This window comes from Eublepharis macularius, chromosome 10 (genome assembly GCF_028583425.1).
Source record: "Eublepharis macularius isolate TG4126 chromosome 10, MPM_Emac_v1.0, whole genome shotgun sequence".
In the NCBI taxonomy this organism is placed as follows: Eukaryota; Metazoa; Chordata; class Lepidosauria; order Squamata; family Eublepharidae; genus Eublepharis; species Eublepharis macularius.
The window spans coordinates 42,834,737-42,855,400 of NC_072799.1; the positions used below are offsets into that span (position 1 = coordinate 42,834,737).

At 41.6% G+C, this 20,664-nt stretch overlaps 1 protein-coding gene across 1 annotated transcript in view; it reads right to left on the bottom strand.

Annotated features, from left to right (window-relative positions):
- Positions 1–20,664, bottom strand: part of LOC129336536 (WD repeat-containing protein 49-like) — a 50,029-nt gene that overhangs the window by 26,752 nt on the left and 2,613 nt on the right. The window contains exons 3-10 of the mRNA XM_054989664.1: positions 16,077–16,171; positions 15,060–15,152; positions 7,928–7,973; positions 7,482–7,528; positions 6,930–7,047; positions 6,242–6,311; positions 5,169–5,412; positions 2,393–2,498 (exon numbers count right to left, since the gene is read on the bottom strand). Coding sequence (XP_054845639.1) covers positions 2,393–2,498; positions 5,169–5,412; positions 6,242–6,311; positions 6,930–7,047; positions 7,482–7,528; positions 7,928–7,973; positions 15,060–15,152; positions 16,077–16,171 — 819 coding nt within the window. The remainder of the gene's footprint in view (positions 1–2,392; positions 2,499–5,168; positions 5,413–6,241; positions 6,312–6,929; positions 7,048–7,481; positions 7,529–7,927; positions 7,974–15,059; positions 15,153–16,076; positions 16,172–20,664) is intronic.

A 20,664-nucleotide genomic window follows, 5' to 3' on the forward strand; every position in this document is an offset into this window, starting at 1 on the left:
CTTAGGGTGTTTCCAGACGTTACTTCCCTTCGAGCACAGCACTCATATTACCAGGGCCGATTCCAGATGGCCCTCCCCATCCCGAAACGTCGCGCATCATCGTGAGGAAAACGCGAAATATCGCGTTTTCTCGTGCGAGTTTTGTGCGACGTCGCGCAAAACTCACGCGAGAAAACGCGATATTTTGCATTTTCCACGCGACGACGCACGACGTTTCAGGATGGGGAGGGTCGTCTGAAATCGGCCCAGGGCTTTTTTTCAGCTGGAACGCAGTGGAACGGAGTTCCAGAACCTCTTGAAAATGGTCACATGGCTGGTGGCCCCGCCCCCTGATCTCCAGACAGAGGGGAGTTTAGATTGTCCTCCGCACCATGTGACCATTTTCACCGAGGGCGATTTAAACTTTTAACCCCCCCCCCTGTTCCAGCTGACCCAAAGTGACATCATTGGCCCTGGGAGCATGCGAGTACTTTGCGTGCACACATGTGGTACCAGGGGCACCACTTCCTGCCAAGAGTTGCCCCCTGTGCTGGCAACCCACTGAGTTCCACTACCTTTTTCCCAGAAAAAAGTCCTGCATATTACTGCATCAGAAATGGGAAATTGAACCTTCAGGAAGCAGTGCAGGGGTTTGACAATATGACCGTTTCTCTCCATCCCAGCCTACTTATTTAGTCTGTATCCTACTAAAATTTGAACAAGCAGAAATCGGCACACAGATCACCAGTGACCTTGGGGGCACTCAAGGATATGGATATGCTGGCTTAATTCCATTGCCAGATGTCTGGAAATCTAGGCCACAAACTGCCAAGTTTGGAAGTGCCCCATGGATCAGTGTATGCGGCTGTCTTCCTGTGATGTCCCTCCCCTTTTTTTCTTGAGCTCATTTGACACAAACAAACCCTGTTGTACATTCTACCATGCAAGTCACATTAACAATGTGTGCTGGGACAATTAAAGAACAACCACAATTACAGGCAAAAAGCAGCTGGCATGAGTTTCATCACTCATTACAGGATATGTTTATTTTCACAGCCTTCAAACAGCCCTTAAATATTTCTCTTTACCCTTACCACTTTTACTGGCTGAACTGGTGCTTATTTTGCCAGAGGCACAATGTTTATTCCAGATAAGTATACAGTTGACTACTGTAACACCTGTATGGTAGCCCTCTATGTTTCTAAAGTGGACTTTAGCATTTTAATGCAACTAACTCTATTGGGAAAAGGGAGGGGTGATGTGATTGGCCTGATTTCTCTCCTTTGCTGGGTGGTCCTTGATGTCTGTAATCACCCTACTGTTTCTTTTCTTGATTAAACAAACAGCCAACGCAGTACAAGTACAGAATCTATATGCACTGCTAAATACAAAGGACAGACCCAAAGGTCTCTGAAACTAGTTCTGTTAGATCAGTGTCAGAAGCTGCTGGAGCTAGAACTGGGAGGTCCGGATCTGCAGGACGCAGGTCCATGTGACGTTTGGCTCTTGGTCCTGGTTCTCAGCCTCAGACCTACTGCGCTGACATCATGGTGGGGCTTCTGGTGATGCAGTGTTTTTTTGGTTTTGGTCACACCGCTGCTTATCAGCGTAGTATTAGCAAGCTGAGGGGTTTCAAGAGCATCTTGTGATATAGCCTGAATGTCTGCCATGCAAGTACAGAAGAAAATTTCACTGAGCAAACACCAGCATGTCCCTAAGCGTCTTCTTAGAAGAACCTTGTCATTAAATCAAATTTTTCAGGCACAGTGATCTACAACATTTCTGCAATGTCTGTGTATACATCATGTACATTAAACAAATGTATATATTGTCTATTCTTTTTTTGTTAGTGACTACAAACATTTTTGCAAGAGTCTGAAGTGCCACTAGCTGGTCACTGGATTGCCTACTAGATTTCCTACCCAGGCCCTTCCCTCTATGATGTTGACATTTTACCAGGAATTGCCAGTTCACTCTTATATTAGTACAACCTCAAGGTTAGAAATTTAACATTTCTTTTTCTTTAATAAAAGGTGACGTTCCCATGGTAGGATAGCATGGTGGCTAAGAGAATAAGCAGTGAGCTGGGAGGTCATTGATTCAGATCTTGCCTCTGCCACAATCTCACTATGTAGACTGCACCATCTCCCCAGCTACTACACAGGCCTCCTGTAAAGATTGCAAGATAATATGTGAGAAGCTCTTTAAGCACTGAAAGTGCTATGTGCTAGATATTCTCATCTTTGAAAATGTTTTCACAATACCAAATTTCCTCACTTTCATGGGGTTGTGAAATATACATAATCCTGGCTATATAATGGGGGATCAGATGTGCAGGAAGATCTCCTTCGGGCTTCCAAGCACGTATATCCCCAGTGCTCTTCCACACAGATCAGAAACAAGACATTCTCACCTTGATGGTGCTGTCCAAAGAGACGGATAAAACCTTTGCGCTGCCATGAACAATGCCCAGGAAGCCAATCGGGGATGTGTGTCCTCGCAGAATGCCCACAGCCCATCTAGTGCAGTGGGTTAAAAAAAAGAGAGAGAGTTAGAAATAATTTTGTCGGCATCATAGATGTCATCTGCTTCAGCTTCTAAGGGCCAAGCTACACATGACGAATGACACTTGAACGGCAAGTGGATTGAGTGGAGGGCAAGTGAACAGGGAGAAATACACTTGCTGTTCAAGTGTCATTCGTCATGTGTAGCTTGGCCCTAAGACTGATCATTATTCTGTTGATGCAAAATTGATTTCACCTAACATGGAAGGCCCATTCCAGAAAGAATTACAGTGCTATCTTAAGCAGACGTGTATCCTTCTAAATCCATTAACTTCAGTGGATATGTAATGCTGGTTGGGATGGTACTACCAGACACCCATACGCTAAGTCAAAATCTTTGGGACAAATCAGTCACAACTAATTTAAGGTCACTTTGTTTCATTGTCCTTCCATTAGGGTCTGTTTGTCCCTGCTCATCCATGTCAAAGGTAATGTCCCCCTCTTTCAAGGATGACTCCTTCTTTGCTAAGAACAGGCCACAGCACAACCTGACACCCAGTCACTTAGGGCTGAAATGTAATAAACATGTGTCATGAACTATAGTGGCTGCTCCTATTAGGATAAAGCAACTTTGGGAAGGAGAATATTGGAGCAGAGAAGCAGCAGTGGGAGTCAGTGTGGTGTAGTGGTTACTGGTTAGAGTGTTGGGCTAGACTCTGGGACACCCAGGTTTGAATCTCTACTCAGACGTGGAAGCTTGACCTCGATCCAGTCGTACACATTCAACCTAACTTACCTCACAGGATTGTTGTGAGGAAAAAGTGGAGCAGAGGAGAACAATGTAAACTGTTTTGGATGCCCACTGGGAGAAAAGATGGGGAATGTGTGGAATTAATAAATAAATCCCTTTCCCTGCCTCTACTTCTTTCATTGCAACTTCTTTCCCCTCAAAAGAAGCAATTAGATACCTGCTGCATGTAGTAGCATTAATGCATGTTTCTACCATTAAACACAACCAACCTTCTCTGGACTGAGGCAAGGGAATATATGAGGCTGCCCTAATTGAGGTCTTACATTAGAATATTCTCTCATTCCTGTTAATCAGAAATTATTCTTACATAATCACAGTTTACGTTTTCTGAGAGCTAAACTAGGTGTCGGAGATCTCTAAATAGCAGCCATATATGGCCAAGATCAAGATCATGACCATGATGCTAGAAAGGAGACATTTAGCTATCGCTCTGTACACTTGTCCTTATATAAAATGCCCCAAGGTGGTGCTAGTCACCCTAGTAAATGTATATTTATTATACTGGGCAAATAGCACCACCAGGGGGCCAATTTACCTCAGGAAAAAATGTACAAGAGAAGTATTTTTTAAATAAATAATTAAACTTCCCCAGCACTGTGACCCAAATCCGGATTCGAGGCAGCTGCTATCTGGGGAAGTTTAACAAGATAGGAGATTTGCACTCCTATCCTAAGCAGAGACACACCCTCCTTAAGCTCATTAACTTTGATGGAAGAAAGGTCCAACTCTGTTTATCATGGCTCTGGTAATCTTCTAGTCTGGTTCTTGTACTTCCTACAAGAAAGCCAATAATACTATCAAGTTTACATGGTGAGTTAAGGCACAGAAAAGTGCTTGAGACCACAAAGGGAAGTGAACCAGCTGGGAGCAGATACTCCAATGTCGCATTTCTGTTCCAGATAACATACTATCCATTCTGTTACATGGAGCTCAAAGGGTAAATCTGGTTACTGTTTGTATCAGCTAGCCACATTAAGTGTTATTGCAGAGTGATAAAAGTGAAGATCTGAGAAAGCCACGATAAAGACAGAACTAGACTTGTCTTAGAACTGTTTAAAAATGCCTTAGTCATAACAATTGCTGAAGTCAAAGTTTATTGCATAGCAGTGGTTATAGTAAACTAGTAAATACTGATGTAAGAATTTGGGTGGGGATTTAAATAGTGGCCAACATCTAGGACAAAGAGCATATGCTCTGGACATGTTTAGTCATTCAACCTTTTTGGGAATAAGTTATTAGACATATTAAGTTTGTGTTAAGAAACTCATTTATTTTTGAAGATGTTAATGTACTGTTAAACTATTTACCTGTCTCTTGGAACCTAACTGATGGTCAACAGAAATGGACCCTCCATACTCTTACAGCTGCTGAAAGACTTAACACTGGAAAGACAAAAGCTCACTTCCTGTAAATCACTGGACTGAAGACTTTATAAACTTAATAACATTTGAACAGATTACATATAGAAGGCAATTGTGTATGGACTTATTTTTAGATATTTGGAAATCTTTTATAGATATCTATGTATACATTTGTAAATAGTGTTTTTGTAGCCAGAACTGTTTCTTTATTCTTCTGTTTGCTTGTTTACCTTTTCTGTTTTTCACTAATAAAATAATAAAAATTTTAAAAACCCATCTAGAACAAAGAAGAAACATATGTAAACTATTCAAGAATTAATGGTTCTGAAATACATGATCTATATAAAGCTCTTGGTTCTAAACTTCAGCACTTTTAATTGCAAGTAAACTGTGCTGAATTCAGCAGGACTTTCTTACAAGGAAATCTTACTAGCAAAGCCGTAATTCATCTATCTATGAAGTCTGGGAGCTGGGGAAAGCCTAGGCCAGTTTGATTGTATTTTAGTTTTTTACCCAGGGATGTAAGGGTTCCATAGACGAATATTCCGGTCCAAACCACCAGTCACGAGAACATTCTTTTCTTTGCAGAAGTCAAAAGTCTTTACTCCTTTGTACACTTTAAAAACAGACTCGTCGCATTGAAAACGCTTGGGTGGAGAAGCACCAACAGGAGAGGGGAATTTGTTCTGGCTGCCACTGCTGGAGCCCATCAGAGTTTTCAAGCGATGCTTTAGATTTTTGGTTCCACTAACACAACCTGTGTCACAAAAATAAAAAGGTGCAGGAATAAAGGACTGAGGGGAGAAGATAGATGAAAGCCTTCCATGTAGGCTGTATACCATGTTCATGTTCCAGTCATACCATTTTCTCTAAATAACTGTTAAGCAGATGCAACATATTATTGCCATTCACTGATGAAGAACCATCTTTTCAATTGAGATCAGCATTCTCTAAACCCTTTCATTGAAAAAAGTGCTATCTGATAGGGTTGGGAGAAGAAACTCTTCAGTACCTTTAACATTAATAGGATTGGGGTATCTTTCAGAATTTAGGATAAACATGTGATATTGCTTTACACCAAGGAAGGCAGAGGAACCATCTCCTCTAATTCAATACTGTCTATGGGCCAAGCTACACATGACGAATGACACTTGAACGGCAAGTGTATTTCTCCCTGTTCACTTGCCCTCCACTCAATCCACTTGCCAGGCAAGTGTCTTTCGTCATGTGTAGCTTGGCCCTCAGTTGATTGAAAGTAACAATCAAGGATTTCAGGACAAAACACTGAGAATAATATAACTGGAGATGCCATTGACTGAAGAACACGTGCTGTCACACTGAGCTACGGCCCTCCAACTTCTGAAAATCTTGGCTCACGCTCAGAGCTTAGCTTCTTGTTGATAGTTTAGCTACCTCTCATCAACCAATGAACTGAAGTCTTTGCATATTTGGAAAATATGCAAAGTTCCTTGGAGGAAAGGTAGGATAGAAATGAATAAATAAATTTTTCCCTTTACAAGTCAAAGCAATGCTTATGCCTGGTTTCGAATTCTGACATTTTTTTCCTGCTAAATAATTCTCCTTACCTATTGCCAGTGCAGTAGTATCATCATTTGAACTGGATATGATGGATTCCATAGAATGAATATATTTGATCTGCAATGACAAGCAGAATAGAAGATCTGACAAAAGCCATTTCCACACGGCCAAAGCCTCCGGAAGATCCCGCGAAACTCACAGAACGAATCTTCTTCCTGGCGCAATTTCCTGGCACAATCCTGTTTAATGGTGCAATTTCTGATGACATCGCATCATTAAAGGGGACTGTGCTGTGAAATTGCACTAGGAAGATGCTTCGTTCCATGAGTTTCGCGCGATCTTACAGGTGCATGTGAAAACAGCCAAAATTGAAAGTGTGTTCAGGCCATCCCAGTTACCGAGCCTAACCCTTAAGAATATACACAGTATAGAAGGAGTAACTAATGCATGGACAAACTAAGGAAAATCTAAAGTGAGCAATGAGAGTCAGGAATGCACCCACTGGAAGTAAAGTAAGCTGTAGTGCAGATATGGCCTTACATGTAATAAAGTGTGTTCCTGATATGAGAATATTGCCCAGGAAGCTTCTTCAACACTGATAGAAACAACCACAGAGCCTATGGAAATTGCATTATGACTCTGCTCATGGTAAATGATTATTTTGAATCCTTCACATGAGCAGATGTACCATTACATTAAAATTGTAGTAAACCCTAGGATCTGGAATCCTCTTACCTTTGTCACCCAGTCATTATGAACCTTCCAGCGAATGAAGGTAATATTTTCACAGTTATTAAAAGCATCTATGTAAACTGTGGGGATGTCTTCCACAGCTGGACATTTTGTCCAGTTCCTACAAGTATAAAAGATGGTTAAGGTGGAAGGCTGGATAGATACAGACCAGACAGCATCAGATTCCTCTCAGATGTTATCCAAAAACATCATTATGAATAACTAAACTACAGCATGTGTCTTGTTGGTTTTGAAACACATTTAAGAAAGTCTGTTATCAAACTCACTCAAAGGGGACAAAAAAGTGAAATACAATATGCTGTGCTTCTCTAGAGCATGCCTTTTGCTGACTGAAATAAGCTCACAGGAAATGGTTAATTGAGGCATCACAGCGTATGGAACAGACTTCAATGTATCAGGATATCTAAAATTCATGTCACGTTCTTCTTAAACTTCATTTTTAGAACTGGACTGCAACCTTTAAAGTAAGCCAAAACAACCCACGCTAAGATCATCTGAACGTTGTGTTGCCATTCACTATCAGCCATCACATACCTCAGTGATTCTGCCACTGAATTGATCAACAGGATGTTAACACAGCCCTAACAAACAAAATGCCCATATATTAGTATCGAAATTTAAGGGATAAAATAAACACTCCAAATATTTCTGCTACTACGATGTATTTTAAAGCATCTGCTCAGCTTTACCCAACAATAAATGAAAAACTTTAGTTCCTACATTGAATGAAGAGCAAAATATCCGTGGCAATATCTATATCTAAAGAATGCATTTCAAGTCAATCTAAAGAAGAAGCACAAGTTAATTATAGGACAGCATTATTTAATGATATGGATCTTCCCTATTGCAAATCTTGCATAATCATCATAGGAAGAAACATAAAAACTTACTTATATTAAAGAGTTACATTTTATGTTCAATAGATGTTCCTTTATATATATATGAAGTAAAAAAAAACACTGGACAAATCATGATCATACCTGTTCATCTCCGTAGGATATCACACATTCCTCTTCTCCCCGAACACTTTAAATAAGGACAAAAGTCATTAAATGAACCAGGCATTTGACAAACAGCCAATCTGATCATAAACAAAGATCCTAGATACTAAGACAATGCTAAGTACAAATAATATCCTGTGGGTGGGATCCAGAGAGTTGTGAATGGAATTTTGCTCACAGAATTAGGCTTTGCTCCCTTTCGCTTCCAAATGCAGCCTCCGGTATTTCAGGATAGCTGCACTTAAAGGTCAGAGAGCCCTCAGAAATGGGGGGAGGTACAGCATGGGGGCTGTGGCTGCAGGTGGAAATCCATGGAAATAATGTTCCCCCTCCTACCTCGCCCAGCGGATATATGAGCAGAAGTTCCTTTCACTCATGCAAGCAGAATTTGGATCCAACTCTAGGTCTGAAATCCAAAACTACTATGCGGATGTATGAAATTGGGCCTTCCCCCTAGTCTTAAAAATGAGGATTCAACACTGAGATCACCTATGAGAATCAAACAATGTAGAAAGCTTGAGAACGTGCATAGCTCTATTACACAAATGCATGGCTTATACATGGCTGGAGAAATAATTGAACTTTCTGGACTTGCTGTATTTTATGTTGCTGTGGGAAACTTTCCTTAGTCAGAAAACAAATTGTCTACCCAAGTGATCTATTTCTAAGAGAAGTCAGTCATCATGATTCTGCATAGGTGTTCAAGAATACGAAACAGCGGACTTCCGGTTTGGGATTCATGGAGGTCTAACGCAGCTCCATTTGTGGAGCTGACCGGACTGCCGTTTTAAGCGGCCGGCGGGGTGAAAATAGCCCGCGGCCGACTGCTCTCAGGCGGAGAACAGGCAAAGAACGCTCAAGACCCTAGGGTGAGTTAGATCTCGGACGAGGGGGGGCTCTACATAACGGGTCCCCTCCCGATCCTTGAGGTCCCACCTTGCGACGGGTCGGCTACAATCTCTGCGGCAGTTTTGGGGCCAATTCGGCTGGCATAAGACCTACATACCCAAGCTTCGATTGGGGGAAGAAGTGGAAAGGAGAATTTGAAATCGAAACAGCGACTACAACCCGAGGAAAGTGAAGGGAAGGTAAAGATCACTATCTTCCGATACGGGACAGATTGATAAAAACAGAGAGGAAAAAAAGTAGACTTTTAAACTGCAACAGACTAGCGAAAAGGAGGGGAAGCTTCGGCAGGAGTTGTATTAGAAAAGAGACTAAGTTTAAAGAAGTTGTTAAAGAAATCGGATTATTGTTTTGAATACCTGTGGCTTTGGAGCTGTGAGAAAAAGACACCATCGCGAGACCTGCTGTGGGAAGACGGGAGACAGGAAGTGCGTAACAACAATAGAGTGGCTGGAGAGAAGCGGCCCTTGTTGGAGGGCAGGAAGAAGGGAATCGCCATCTTTGAGAGGGGAAGGGTCGCGGCTTCAGCGGAAAAGGAAGTAGGCCATATTGGATTATAAAATCATAGAGAGACCATAGAGAAAAGACGCCCGACATTTTGGACCCTTTAAAATTAATTTATGCAAGAAGACCGGGACATTTGAAATAAAAAAGGTATTAAATTTAACGCCACGGAGCTAAGGAAGAGAGCGGACTCGTGGGAGCGAGCCAAAGCAAGCCCCACGATGTCGAAGAAAGAGTGGCAATCGGCAATAGAAAATCTGGATAAAAAACTTTTGGAGGTGATTAAAGAATTCAAAGACATGAAATTGGAGCTGATCAAAGAGGTCAAACAGACAGTAAAATCGGAGCTGTCAGAAGTAAAATCGGAGCTGTCAGAAGTGAAGAAAGGTATGGAAACAATACAAAATGAATTACAAGGGACGCAGCAGAGAGTTAAAACAGTAGAAGACGCGATGGAGAACTTAGCAGATACGCAACAAACAGAGATGAGACGGATGAGGGGGAGAATGTCAGTTGCAGAAACTAAACATATGGAGAAGCAGCTACGTTTTCGTGGTTTGCCAGAAGTGGAAGGAAAGTCAGCGCAAGAACAGATGACCGAGGTGTTAGCTGAATACCTGGGGAAGGAGGAGGAGGAAGTTGTGGCTATCCTAGATGTGGCATATCGTGTGAACTCGAGAATTGCAACCCAGAGAAAAGTACCAAGAGACGTGATTGTACAATTTACAACAAGAAACATGAAAGAGAAGATTGTGACTAAACAGTTTCAAGATCCATTGGAGATCGATGGCAAGACAATTATTATAATGAAGGAACTACCCAGATCAGTGTTACTAGATCGGAAAAAATATAAAGCGCTAATCCAGATGCTGAAGGACATGAAAATCAGGTACAGATGGGAGCTCCCAGAGGGTTTGTCCTTCGAATTTGGAGGTGCCAAAAAGCGTATCAGATCTGAGCGGGAGATGGAGCGATTTATAAGGGACAATGAAAAAGACTTACCAACAAGATTATGAACATGGAGTGTAAGGTATTATCTTGGAATGTAAATGGACTAAATTCACCGAACAAGAGAAAAAATATTTTTCACTGGCTACTAAAACAAAAATGTGATATTGTTTGTTTGCAAGAGACTCATATTCGAAAACAGGATGTAAAATATTTAAAACTGGGAAAATTGGGCAAGGATTTTGTAGCGGCCTCAAGTAAGAAAAAAAGAGGAGTGGTGTTGTATGTAAAAGAGGAGCTACAACCAAAATTCATAATGAAAGATGTGGAAGCCAGATTTGTAGCAGTGGAATGTACTTGGAATTTAAAGAGAGTGTTGGTAGTCGGAATCTATGCACCTAATGGTGCAAAAGAGAGCTTCTTTGAGGATTTGAGGAAGCATTTAGACGATCTTTCATATGACCAGATAATTCTTGCTGGAGACTTCAATGGAGTGACAGACTTGGAACTGGATAAAAAGACTACAATGGCACAAAAGAAAAGAGGACTATTACCAAAGCTCTTTTTTGAGTTGATTCAACAAGAAACTCTTGAAGATGTATGGAGGAGAGAATATCCTAAAAGTAGACAGTTTACTTTTTATTCTGCAAGGCATTCCACATTATCAAGAATTGACATGATCTGGGCCTCAAAAGACTTGGTGTTATGGACTAAAGATGTAGAAATAATGCCGATGGTAGGCTCAGATCACAACCCAATTATGTGGAAGCTAGGGAAAAGGAGAAAAAGGAAAGCATGGAGAATAAATGAGGATTTGTTACAGGAAAAAGAGAATATGGAAATATTGAGAAGAGAGACAAAGTTTTTCATACAATACAACGTGAATAAAGAAGTACCAACTGATAAAGTTTGGGATGCTTATAAGGCGGTTATAAGGGGCATACTAATGGACTTAAATGGTAGAGCAAGAAAGAAGAAAGAGGAGAAGAGACAAGAGATTGAGGAGAAAATAAAAACCAAAGAAATACAGTTAAAAAAGAGACCAGGGAAAAAGAAATTATACCAGGAAATTAAAATACTGCAAGAACAGCTAACAGCAATGAGTAATAAAGAATTGGAGTGGAATCTCAAAAGGCTGAATCAGAAAGTGTTTGAGGGTGCAAATAAACCTGGGAAGTACCTGGCATGGCAACTGAAGAAGAGAAGGGAAAAGAAAACAATAAATAAAATTTGTGAAGATGACAAAATGTATTTGGAACAGAATACCATTAGTAGAGCCTTTTATAAATTCTACGCTAAACTGTATAATAAGAAAGAAGTAAATAAAGATTCAATAGCGTCATATCTGGAGAAAATGACACTTCCAGAAATCTCGGACGCTTGGAGAAATAAACTGAACAGTGAAGTAACGGATGAGGAAATAAGTAAGGCAATACAATCTGCAAATCTAGGAAAGGCGCCAGGGCCAGATGGACTTACAGCTAAATTTTATAAGACTATGGCCAATGAGCTGGCACCATTCCTAAAGGAGGTGATCAATGGAGTTCTAAGGGATCAAAGGATTCCAGACACTTGGTCTGAAGCGAACATATCATTGATCCCAAAAGAGGGCCAAGACTTGACTAGTGTGAAAAATTACAGACCTATATCGTTACTCAACAATGACTATAAAATTTTTGCGAAGATACTGGCCGAGAGACTGAAGGGGTGGCTTTCGGAAGTTATAGAGGAGGAGCAAGCAGGTTTTCTGCCAGACAGACAAATAAGAGACAATTTAAGGACAGTGATTGATGCTATTGAATATTATGATAAGCGTTGTGATAAAGAGGTTGGTTTCTTCTTTGTTGACGCTGAAAAGGCATTTGACAATTTAAACTGGGACTTTATGTTTGCCACTATGGAAAAGCTACAATTAGGAGAAAGATTCATCAGAGCAATTAAGGAAATTTACAGAGACCAGACTGCAGCAATTGTGGTGAATGATGAATTGACTAAGAAATTGACTATAAGCAAAGGAACAAGACAAGGTTGCCCGTTGTCTCCACTGTTGTTCATTTTAGTATTGGAGATTCTGATGATACAAATACGACAAGACGAGGAAATCCGAGGAATAAAAATAAAGGACTATTCATACAAGGTCAGAGCATTATTTGCGGATGACATAATGTTAATTGTAGAGGACCCACTGGAGAACATGCCAAAAGTGATAGATAAGATCAAGGAGTTTGGAGATTTAGCAGGTTTCTTTATTAATAAAAAGAAGTCAAAGATACTATGCAAAAATATGACTAAGCAGAAACAACAATTGTTAATGGAAACAACGGACTGTGAAGTAACAAGTAAGGTGAAATATTTGGGAATTGAACTGACTGCAAAGAATATAGATTTGTTCAAGAATAATTATGAAAAACTATGGACTCAGATTGAGAGAGACTTGATCAAATGGAATAGGCTCAATCTGTCATGGTTGGGTAGGATTGCAGCAGTTAAAATGAATGTGTTACCAAGAGTGATGTTTTTGTTACAGACAATACCAATCATCAGAGACTCTAAACAATTTGAAAAATGGCAGAGGAAAATATCAGATTTTGTATGGGCAGGCAAGAAGCCCCGAGTGAAAATGAAAGTTTTACAAGATGCAAAGGAAAGAGGCGGAATGCAACTGCCCAACCTGAGACTTTACCACGATGCAATCTGCCTAGTTTGGCTGAAGGAGTGGATGACATTAAAGAATAAGAAACTATTAGCCCTAGAGGGATATAAAAAAATATTTGGATGGCATGCATACCTATGGCATGATAAAGTAAAGGTCAACTCGATGTTCCTGCACCATTTTGTACGGAGAAGTTTATACACAATCTGGAAGAAGTACAGAATTTACCTACAAGAAGGAACTCCTTGGTGGGTGGTTCCATATGAGGTGATAGACCCGAGAGCTGTTGATAACGAACGACAATGTTTAACTTACAAAGAAATAACTAAAATAGAAGCATCTAAACTTAGAATAAAGACGCAAGAGGAACTATCACCGAACTATGATTGGTTCCAGTATAGACAGATCAGAGATTTGTATAACTCGGACTCTGTAAAGGGAGGTATACGAATAGAGAATTCGGAACTAGAGCAGACCCTTCTTAAGGAGGACAAGAAAAGAATATCCAAGGTATACCAAGTACTGTTGAAATGGTATACTGAGGATGAGACAGTTAAAACACAAATGGTGAAATGGGCTATAAATTTTAACAAAGAGATAACAATGGAGGCATGGGAATACTTGTGGAAGACTACAATGAAGACAACGACATGTACAAATATTAAAGAGAATATCTACAAAATGATCTATCGTTGGTACATGACACCAAAGAAGATTGCGCTAGGGAATTTGAACACTTCTAATAAATGCTGGAAATGCAGGAAGCATGAGGGCTCCCTCTATCATATGTGGTGGTCGTGTGAGGTAGCTAGGCAGTACTGGGGGGAAATAATAAGAGAAATGAGTGAAATTTTACAATTTCAAATAAATAAGAACCCAGAACTCCTGCTACTAAACTTGGGAATGGAGGGAATTCCAGCCCATCATAGGACGTTGATATTTTATATGACAGCAGCAGCTAGACTTTTATATGCGCAAAAATGGAAAGTACAAGAAGTGCCAACTATTGAAGATTGGATCTACAAATTGCTGTACATGGCAGAAATGGACAAGATGACAAGAAAACTGAGAAATCTGGACTCAGGGCAGTTTAACACAGACTGGGAGAAGCTGAAACAATATTTGGAGAAGAAATGGGAGGTGGGAGGAAAACTGTGGCAGTTTGAGAACTACTGAAGTATAATAAAATGTAGAGGGGGGTGACTTTACCGGGGGGGGAAGAGATAAATGTGAATTTATAAGCAGTTAGATTAACAGATTGATATATATATATATATAGATATATATAGGTTAATAAATAGAATATTGATAGAAAATAATTAATGATAAGGATTAAATATAAGGATTGAGTAACCAACAATATTTTCTTTCTTTGATAAGATTTGTATAATGCACCAAACTGAATGTACAGACGAGTCAAATTGATTGACTATGTGACGAGAGTTATATAGAATTACCATAAAAAGATACAATGAGTAATATATAGAGAATAAGTCAAATTGTTTGATTTAAAATGTGTAAGATTTTTATGGTTTATGATATATAGAATTATTTAAAATTGGAAAATGGGATAAATTGTTTATCCAAGATGGAAATAAAGACTTACAGTTTGGGTATACTATAAGAAAAGTAGTTAAGGATGTACTGCTTAGTATAATGGAGAATATATATTTGTTTTAGATAGAGGAATTTAATAGAAGTAAGGGAAAAGGGACAAAGGGTTGGAAAGCTGTTGGAAGTCAATAAAAGGGGGGGAAAGGGAGGGGGTTAGAAATGTAAAATTTGGGGAAAATTGAATGTAAATGTAAAAATAACGGATTCTAACCCAATAAAAAATTTTTCAAAAAAAAAAAAAGAATACGAAACAGCAAAAGTACCAGTGATTAGGCTGTAGCTAAATACGGTGAAGGAAACAATAAGGAACAGTGTGAGTGATGGGTCAGGTGAGATTCATACTCCAAAAGAGATAGCGCTTTGTGTTTTTGAAACTGGTAATTTTATCACACTTTTCATATGATCTTGAAATAATCATCAGGAGGTTAAATTTCTGTACCAGAAAGAAGAGCCTGCATTGGTTATGTCTGTCTGTTTCAAACTTACCTATAGTCCAAACACAGAGGCATTGTTTCAAGGCCAACAATTTGGCAGTAAGGTTCCAAATTGGAGAGTTCATACAGACGTATCTCTCTGTCACTTAAACACAATATTAAAATCTTTAGAAACCTATTAAATGGTTTCTTAACTTAGACCATTTAGAGTTGCTGCCACCTGTTCATATTAATCTTGCAGATAATTATACTAAAACACTAAGAATCATCTTGCATTTGGAATGGATTCAGATTAACAGAAGAGAGGTAAAGTGGCAGTTAATGATTTTCTTCTGACCTGAGACCATTGCTGTAAAGTCATGGACATGTCACAACCCAGCATTTGCTCATCCCATATTAGGTTTGCTATCTGTTCCTTATTTCAAGGAACGTTTCCTCATTTATTTACTTCAGAAATATTCATGTAAAACAAGAGATGCATTGTAACTGCAGCTTTACTACTTAATACAGTATATTCTAACAAAGTACTGGCAATGTTCTGACATACATGCCCTCATTTTTATGGTCTCATGATGACACCCTTTCAGATGCATACTTGGAGCCTACCAAGTGCTTGTAACAGGACTGCACACTCCCCACCTTTCTCCCAATACTCATGGCTGTGTTGTATGAACAGAGGCGACAACCCTACTCCTCTGCATCAGGTTGCTACTTCTTTGTCCTGTCCTAAGGTCCTATCTCCTGAAAAGCAGGCAGCAATAAACACAGTGTATCACAACAGTTGTCTATACCGTAAGGGATCCATGTGAAAAAACAGGCCCATATGGTTTACCATAAACTTCTGAGATTTTATCCCTCCTAGATCCCGTTCCCCAACGAGACACAGGGATCTCACTGGCATGGACACTACCATCTTGAAATTGAATCAAAGTCCAAACAAGACTGGCTATCATTTCCTCATCCCTGTTTGCTGTGCCTCTGGTAAGCACCCTAATGAATATTTGGAGTGACAAGTCTTTATTGAGAAACACTTTGACAATGGTAGTATGATTTTCATTGTACTACATACCAGGTGCCAATAATTAGCTTGTTGTAGTGAGTCATTAAAATGGAGTCAGAAACCCACTTCATCTTCCTGTTTTGCAATTTGTTTTCATTTTCATCCTAGACTCCAAAGAAAACAATATAAAATACCTGGCCTCCACTAAAAAAACAAAACATATACAAGATGGGACTCACAAGGGTCCACTTTCCTTCCTCTTGCTCTGTCTCTGGGTGGAAACACATGTTGCGAACTACCTGGGGACGCTTAATGCAGAATTTTATGTGTAGTCCTCAATTCGGGGCTTTTTTTCCAGCTGGAACGTGGAGGAACGGAGTTCTGGCACCTCTTGAAAATGGCCATGTGACCATTTTCTCCAAGGGCGATTTAAACTTTTAAAAACTCCCCCCTTGTTCCAGCTGACCCAAAGTGACGTCATTGTGCAGTCCTGAGTTCCACCACCTCTTTTCCCAGAAAAAAAGCCCTGCCTCAATTCATGTGCAGACTGTCTCTTGCTTGGCACACATGAATGCCACTTTCACAGGAGTCCCCTTTGTGTGATTGCATGTGCAAGTGAGTATGAATGGTACCACCAAGTCAGGAGGGCAGAGCTCCAATTCAACTCTGTTTTCGCAGCAAGAACTCTCAGGGATGGACACTGTAGAACGAGTACTTTAGGCTCCTCTGACTTGCCAATTTGCATTTCTTTAAGGTGTGAAAAAGTGTCAAGATCTGCATTTCAATGAATGGATATGGGAGGTGGGGAAACTGGGAATTTGGCAGTTGTAAACAGCCTGGGATACTTTTAGCAGTTGAACAGGAACTGATATTGAACACGTGAATGTAGTCACCTGGGAGCAAATTGAAGTGTGACTGTGCAAGCAAGTGCATGGGAAGTTGGGGATGGGACATGTGAAATGAGGTTCACTTGAGCGTTCCTAGGAATTTGTAACATGTATATCCACCCTCCATCACCAACTCTCCCAATATTTTCTCCCATCTCCTTGCCCAAACTTTCTCCCTCCAGTCATTTGCTCATTTCCCTGTAACAGAACATCTTCCTCCTAACAGTTTTTCTTCCATCTTTTCTCTCCCTATTCCGTCTTTACCCTTTTCTTCTGCCTTCCATTGTTGAGCTTTAGTATATACATGCTGCCCCTTTTGGTCAAAATGGACAATCACACTTATTGGGATGATCACATATAGTCTCCACATATAAATGGTAAAATGTAACCACTGTAAAGGTCTTCTTTGTGCGAAGTTTTTTTCTTTGCACACATATTGAGTAATTTTTATGTTACATTCAATGCAAATACAACAGAAAGCGCAATTTAAACTGGCAGTACACGTAACATCTGGAAACAATTTTACCAAGTACAGTAGGGCTCAATTCTGCTGTAGGGTTCCCAGCTCCCTATACTTTCCTGGTGTGTGTAGGGGGGAGATCCAGGGCTTAACTGTTATGATCTCTTTGTGTATGCACTCCCAGAGAGGCGTGATGACATCCAGGGCTTTTTTTCTGGGAAAAGAGGTGGAACTCACTGGTACCATATGCGCGCGTGCGCTCCTGGAACCACGTGATGATGGCAGTTCCGGGAAGTGACATCATCGTGCAGGGTGGAGCCACCCCCCAGAGGATATAGAAACAAAAAATAAGGAAGTCAGGCTTAGCTCTAAAGAATTAGAAGCAAGCCCACTGGGTTTAAATGCGCCTTTCCATGCCACTATGTAGCAGCACATAAAGGGGCATTTAAACCCCGGCTTCAGCTGCCTGGCGGGGACTTCCCTGCCAGGCACCTGAAGCAAACTGGCTGGGTTTAAATGATAGCAGAAAGAGAAAAATTGAACGAGTGGAGAGAAGAAACAAGGGAAGGGGAAATAATGGGGGAAAGAGACCGAATGGGCTGGGAGCAGGGAGGTAAAGAGATGAAGATGGGCAGGGGTTAAGAAGGAAAGAGTGAGAGGAGGTGGCTGAGAGGGGGAAGAATGAACAGGTGGAGAGAAGAGGGGAAAGGAACAAGGAAGGGTTAATGGGGGAAGGAGACAGAATAGACTGGAAGCATGGAGGTAAAGAGATGTCAGAATGGGTCGGTGGAATAAGAGAGAAAGAGTGAGAGGAGGTAGCAGAGGGGAAGAGTGAAGGGATGGAGAGAAAAGGCGAAGGGGACAAAGCAGTGTTAATGGAGCCACCCCCCAGAGGATATAGAAACAAAAAATAAGGAAGTCAGGCTTAGCTCTAAAGAATTAGAAGCAAGCCCACTGGGTTTAAATGCGCCTTTCTGTGCCACTATGTAGCAGCACATAAAGGGGCATTTAAACCCCGGCTTCAGCTGCCTGGCGGGGACTTCCCTGCCAGGCACCTGAAGCAAACTGACTGGGTTTAAATGATAGCAGAAAGAGAAAAATTGAACGAGTGGAGAGAAGAGACAAGGGAAGGGGAAATAATGGGGGAAAGAGACCGAATGGGCTGGGAGCAGGGAGGTAAAGAGATGAAGATGGGCAGGGGTTAAGAAGGAAAGAGTGAGAGGAGGTGGCTGAGAGGGGGAAGAATGAATGGGTGGAGAGAAGAGGGGAAAGGAACAAGGAAGGGTTAATGGGGGAAGGAGACAGAATAGACTGGAAGCATGGAGGTAAAGAGATGTCAGAATGGGTCGGTGGAATAAGAGAGAAAGAGTGAGAGGAGGTAGCAGAGGGGAAGAGTGAAGGGATGGAGAGAAAAGGCGAAGGGGACAAAGCAGGGTTAATGGGGGAAAGAGACTGAATGGGCTGGGAATAGAGAGGTAAAGATATGGAGAATGGGTGTGTGGGTTAAGAAGGTAAGAGTGACAGGAGGTGGTGGTGGACAGGAGGAAAGAATAAAGGAGTAAAGAGATAAAGGGGTTTAAAGGAATTAAGAGACAGAATGGGTTCAGGGCAGGGAGGTACTGAGATGGAGAATGAGTGGGTGGGTTAAGAGGGGAAGAGTGACAGGAAGTGAGGGAGGAGAGAGAGGGAGAAAGAGTGGTGGAGTGGAGGAGAGAGAGAAGGGGTCTTAAAGGAGGAAAGAGACAGAATGGGCCGGGAGCTTCCCTCCTCCCAACCCTTTCTGTCTACTTTCCCCTTGAACACCCCTTCTCTCTTTCCTCCACCCTTCCACTCTTTCCCCCTCTTCACCCCTCCTGTCACTCTTTTCTTCTTGATCAATCCACCCACCCTTTCTGATTCCTTACCCACTCTTTGCCTGCTTGCCCCCAAATTTATTTTGTCTCTTTCCCCCGTTACCCCCTTCACTTTCCCCCTCTTAACCCATTCTCCATCTCTTTTTCTCTCTGTTCCCAGCCCATTCAATCTCTTTCCCCAATTACACCCCCTCTCCTTGTCTCTCCCCTCCACCTGTTGAGTTATTCTCCCTTTCCTTCATCTCCTCTCATGCCTTACCTCTTAACCACCTTCACCCATTCTCCATCTCTTTTCCTCCCTCTACTCAGTCCATTCCGTCTCCTTCCCCCTTGTCTCTTTTCTCCACCTTCACTTTTTCTCACTTTCCTCCACCTCCTGTCACACTCTTTCCCTCTTAACCCACCCACCCATTCTTCATCTCTTCTCCTCCCTGCTGCCAGCCCATTCAGACTCTTTCCCTCATTATGCCCCTTCCCCTTCTCTCTTCTGCTGGCCAGGCAGGAGAAGAGCTGGCTAGGTTAAAATGCCGCTTTCTGCAGTGGCATGGAAAGGGGCATTTAAACCCTGGCATCAGCTGAAGCAAGGGAGGTGGATTTTAAACTTTAAACTCTAAACTCCCTCCCTTGCTCCAGCTGACTATTGGCATTTAGTTGGAGCAAGGGGGATTTTGAAGTTTAATGGTCACATGACCATTTTCTAGCGGCGCCAGAACAGTGTTCCACTGCGTTCAGGCTCAAAAAAAGCACTGACAACGTCACTTCTGGAAAGTGAGATCATCATGTCAGCCATGGGCATGCTCCTGCACTTCACGCAGGGCTAATTCTGGCCCGTTTGGAAAAGAAGAAAAAATTGGCCCCAGTGAAGCACAGGAGCACTCTCACAGCCAACACTATGATGTCATTTCAAGAAGTGACATCGTTACATCCTGCTGGGAGCATACCCAGAGCATGCTTTCCCTGGTTGCCTGCTGGTGGTGGGTGATTGCCAGGGGTTTGCCACCTCCTGCCAATCACCAGCAATTGTCAGTCAACTGGGTAAACCCCCAGGAGATTGCCCACCACAGGCGGTCAGCTAGTAAGCCTATTTTGCTAACAAGCATGGTGTGTGTGGGGGGGGGGGGAACAGAAGCATCAGTCTTCCCTCCCCCACCACTTTTCCAGGCCAAAATGAACACGGGGGACTTGTTTGCCCTGCTCTGGAGTTTCATGTGTCATGTGAAGCCCCAGAGCGGGGCAAACAGCAGCCTTGGCAGATTTTTAAGGTGAAGAAAACAGCATGGAAGGGAAGGCTGAATCACTTCCTCCCCCACCCATATCCCTCACCCCACAGGTCTCATGAGCAGAAACTGCCCCCCCCCCGCCAATGCTTGGAAACAATAGTCAGGTTGGACAACATCTAAACTGACTCAGGTCATGCATGTTTAGTTAAGCCCTCAATTACTGTAATGTGCATATAG